Source organism: Mizuhopecten yessoensis, unplaced genomic scaffold (assembly GCF_002113885.1).
Source record: "Mizuhopecten yessoensis strain PY_sf001 unplaced genomic scaffold, ASM211388v2 scaffold9787, whole genome shotgun sequence".
Classification (NCBI taxonomy): domain Eukaryota; kingdom Metazoa; phylum Mollusca; class Bivalvia; order Pectinida; family Pectinidae; genus Mizuhopecten; species Mizuhopecten yessoensis.
In genome coordinates, this window is record NW_018408222.1 from 58,746 (window position 1) to 63,647 (window position 4,902).

General features: G+C 39.8%; 2 protein-coding genes across 2 annotated transcripts in view; both read right to left on the bottom strand.

Annotated features, from left to right (window-relative positions):
• LOC110458788 (voltage-dependent T-type calcium channel subunit alpha-1I-like) overlaps positions 1 to 368 on the bottom strand; it is a 56,225-nt gene extending 55,857 nt beyond the window's left edge. The window contains exon 1 of the mRNA XM_021510696.1: positions 313 to 368. Within this exon, the coding sequence (XP_021366371.1) occupies positions 313 to 368 (56 nt within the window). The remainder of the gene's footprint in view (positions 1 to 312) is intronic.
• Positions 369 to 416: 48 nt separating this feature from the next.
• Positions 417 to 4,902, bottom strand: part of LOC110458789 (voltage-dependent T-type calcium channel subunit alpha-1H-like) — a 140,891-nt gene continuing 136,405 nt past the window's right edge. The window contains exons 14-15 of the mRNA XM_021510697.1: positions 1,987 to 2,207; positions 417 to 659 (exon numbers count right to left, since the gene is read on the bottom strand). Of these exons, the coding sequence (XP_021366372.1) occupies positions 417 to 659; positions 1,987 to 2,207 (464 nt within the window). The remainder of the gene's footprint in view (positions 660 to 1,986; positions 2,208 to 4,902) is intronic.

Sequence of the window (4,902 nt, forward strand, 5' to 3'; positions counted from 1 at the left end):
CGGCCAGAATACATACCTGTTATTGATGATGGTACAATTGGGGCAGAATACATACCTGTTATTATGATGGTACAATTGGGCCAGAATACATGCCTGTTATTGATGATGGTACAATTGGGCTGAAATACATCATCATCATCAGTGTCCATACCTCTTATTGATGATGGTACAATTGGGCCAGAATATATACCTGTTATTGATGATGGTATAATTGGGCCAGAATACATACCAGTTATTGATGATGGTACAATTGGGCCAGAATGCATACCAGTTATTGATGATGGTACAATTCGGCCAGAATACATACCTTACCTGTTATTGATGATGGTACAATTGGGCTGAAATACATCATCATCATCAGTGTCCATACCTCTTATTGATGATGGTACAATTGGGCCAGAATACATACCTGTTATTTATGATGGTACAATTTGCCAGAATACATACCTGTTATTGATGATGGTACAATTGGGCTGAAATACATCATCATCATCAGTGTCCATACTATCTAACTTGCAGTCTGGAACCAAGTAACGTCGGTCACCCTCCCGTGACCTGCGACTTTTCCAGCTGTTCCTACTTCCATAACTCTGTGAACGTCGCAAACATGGTGATACCCTTGGAGAGAGGCGTGGTGAAGAACGCACACTTAAGTTTGTCTAAAATTTCAAATGAAATACCTGATTTATTTTAGTTGAATTTCATTAATAATACCCTAGTTTGGTTCTGTTACATATAATATCTAATTGTTTTGTTCCTGAATAGATCAGAAACAAACACGTTATAATTCTAAATAAACAACAGACCTAAGGGGCCTGAAGATACTCCTCTATTTTAACTCTTCTGTACTGTTGTTGTACAGAAGACAAAATATGTGCTTCCTGGTCCCCGTTGTTGTGTACATCCCTGTTGTAGTTTCAGCCTGTCAAAGGGGTCAGCCACTTCTTCTTTTCAAATCTAACCCATTATCACCATGATATACCTACTACCAAATTTGGTTGTAATTAGCCCAGTGGATTTTGAGAAGAAGGTTCAAAGAATATTTTATGGATGGAGAACGGAGGACAACGGATCCAAATAACTCACTTGTTCTTTCAAAGGACCCATGCACTCAGAAAAAGATTTGCAATTCTGGTCTACATGACATATACTTAAAGCTTTACTCTAAACCTAGCAAATGTTTACTTCTGAGTCTGGCTAGCACCAAAAGTTGACCTTTGACTAAAACACAACAGACTCAATGACCTTGTAAAACTCACCAGTTATTTATCTCATATCTGTGACCTTCATAGGAGGCCAGGGTCAGTTTTGAATAACTCTACAAATAACGAATTTTTAAGGGAATATTTATTACACTACACCTTATGAATTTTTGTTGGATTATAAATTATTCTACAAATGTTATTTTCAATTTGATCATTGGAATGCCACACTTCATAGTACTTCCCACCATTTAACTACTTGTCAAACATTATCATCTTTTAGGGTTACTAGTTATTTACAAGAAGTCCTTTAAAGACTTATACACATTTGACCCCTAAAACTTAAAAGCAGGTCAAGGTCACTGCACTGGAACAATTGATAGTCCTCTATTATTCAGAGTTTGTTCTCAGTGGAAGTGTTTTTATGTACTTTAAATATGGCAATTTTATCTCTGGATATGCTAGTGTGTTTTTTTGATAACACAATAGTGTGAATATTATACACACATGAAAAAAATTATGTATAAAGTAAACATATTATAGATGAAAAAATATATAGATTTAAGCATGACCCTTCCTGTGTTAAAAATGATAATTCCCACCACAGGCAAAAACATAATCAATTATTTATTGACAAATTAGTGTTGACAGCCGCTACACCATATATGAAAAGCTCACAGACACTTGGTGTCAGGTGAGCTAAACATATTTAGATAAATAAATGATTTCACATGTCAATTATGAAAGAAAGAGATTCAAAGAGTTGTATTAGGATGATACTGACAGAGGAGGACTTGGAAGATGTTGATCCCCGAGGAGGATGGACACTGAGGGTGACCTTGTTATACTCCTTTGATCCGTGTTCGTTAGGGGAGCCCTGGGGGGTCGGCATGGGTGTGGCAGCTGTGTGGGTGATGATAGGTGGGTTCATGTCAGGAGCTGGAGCACATTTTACTTTGTTCTCTTCTTTAATAATGGTCACAGGACACATTGCTAACATTTTCTCTGAAAAAATAAATAAATTCATTTAATGATAGAATGGATGGCTCGCATAAATAACAAGAGGCCATGGGCCTTACCGGTCACCCAAGTTCTGATATATTTATACAGAGAGTTGATTTTTGTTTTTAAAACATGAACAGAAGTATTATTCAAAGTGACAAAAAACCATTAAACAACCTCATTCAATATCTAGCATACAGATTTAAGACTGAAAAGTATTTGAAACTAGCATCTCTGATTCTAAACAAGGAAAATGAAGAAATTTTAGCACACTAACTCCTTTGGGTGCCCTTGGGGGTAGAACTGGCTCAAAATGNGGGGTAAACGTTAGACCCTAGGGTCATACAATTCACAATTTTGGTAGAGCACCTTAAAACCCTTCCATCTCTGAAGAGTATTTGATTCTACCATATCTGGGTCTTGAGAAGAAGATTTAGAAATTTCAGTCAATTCGACCCTTTTTGGCCCAACCCATCAGCCCCTGGGGGTAAGTCAGGGCTGATATGTGCATACAATCAAACTGCTATCCAATACTGACAATGCTTACCCAAATTGAACTACTTCCAATGGAAATTAAACAAATGTTGGTCCAAAATGTGATTTCACTATATAAACTATAGTAAAGTTTACCCCCTCCCCAGGGGAAAACCTGAGACCCCAGGGTCTTGAAATTCACAATTTTGGTTGAGCAACTTAAGACCCTTCCTTATATGAAGAGTATTTGATTCTACCATATCTGGGTCTTGAGAAAAAGTTTTTTGAAATTTTAGTCAATTTGACCCTTTTTGGCCCCTCCTTTTAGGCCCCTGGGGGCTGGGGACCATATCCTCCAATGAGGTAAACTGACTTCGACCTGTGTATATCATAACCTTACCCTGTAAGGTACACTGAACTTGTACTGTGTGTATGATATATTATAACCTAACCCTGTAAGGTACACTGACCTTGTCCTGTCTGTATGATATGATGACCTTACCCTGTGAGGTAAACTGACCTTGTCCTGACTGTATGATATGAAAACCTTACCCTGTGAGGTACACTGACCTTGTCCTGTCTGTATGATATGAAAACCTTACCCTGTGAGGTACATTGACCTTGTCCTGTCTGTATGATATGAAATCCTTACCCTGTGAGGTACACTGACCTTGTCCTGTCTGTATGATATCATGACCTTACCCTGTGAGGTACGTATACACTGACCTTGTCCTGTCTGTATGATATGAAAACCTTACCCTGTGAGGTATACTGACCTTGTCCTGTATGTATGATATGATGACTTTACCCTGTGGGGTGCACTGACCTTGTCCTGTGTGTATGATATGAATACCTTGTCCTGTGTGTATGATATGAAAACTTTACCCTGTAAGGGACACTGAACTTGTACTGTGTGTATGATATATTATAACCTAACCCTGTAAGGTACACTGACCGTGTCCTGTGTGTATGATGTGATGACCTTACCCTGTGAGGTATACTGACCTTGTCCTGTGTGTATGATATGATGACTTTACCCTGTGGGGTACACTGACCTTGTCCTGTGTGTATGATATGATGACCTTACCCTGTAAGGTACACTGACCTTGTCCTGCGTGTATGATATGATGACCTTACCCTGTAAGGTACACTGACCTTGTCCTGTGTGATGATGTGATGACCTTACCCTGTGAGGTATACTGACCTTGTCCTGTATGTATGATATGATGACTTTACCCTGTGGGGTACACTGACCTTGCCCTGTGTGTATGATATGATGACCTTACCCTGTAAGGTACACTGACCTTGTCCTGTGTGATGATGTGATGACCTTACCCTGTGAGGTATACTGACCTTGTCCTGTATGTATGATATGATGACTTTACCCTGTGGGGTACACTGACCTTGCCCTGTGTGTATGATATGATGACTTTACCCTGTGGGGTACACTGACCTTGCCCTGTGTGTATGATATGATGACTTTACCCTGTGGGGTGCACTGACCTTGTCCTGTGTGTATGATATGATGACCTTGCCCTGTAAGGTACATTGACCTTGTCCTGTGTGTATGATATGATGACCTTGCCCTGTAAGGTACATTGACCTTGTCCTGTGTGTATGATATGATGACCTTACCCTGTGAGGTACACTGACCTTGTCCTGTGTGTATGAAATGATGACCTTATCCTGTAAGTTACACTGACCTTGTCCTGTGTGTATGATATGATAACCTTACCCTGTAAGGTACACTGACCTTGTCCTGCGTGTATGATATGATGACCTTACCCTGTAAGGTACACTGACCTTGTCCTGTGTGATGATGTGATGACCTTACCCTGTGAGGTATACTGACCTTGTCCTGTATGTATGATATGATGACTTTACCCTGTGGGGTACACTGGCCTTGTCCTGTGTGTATGATATGATGACCTTACCATGTAGGGTACACTGACCTTGTCCTGTGTGTATGATATGATGACCTTACCATGTAGGGTACACTGACCTTGTCCTGTGTGTATGATATGATGACCTTACCCTGTGGGGTACACTGACCTTGTCCTATCTGTATGATATGATGACCTTACCCTGTGATGTACACTGACCTTGTCCTGTGTGAATGATATGATGACCTTACCCTGTGAGGTACACTGACTTTGTCCTGTGTGTATGATATGATGATCTTACCCTGTGGGGTACACTGACCTTGTCCTGTCTGTATGATATG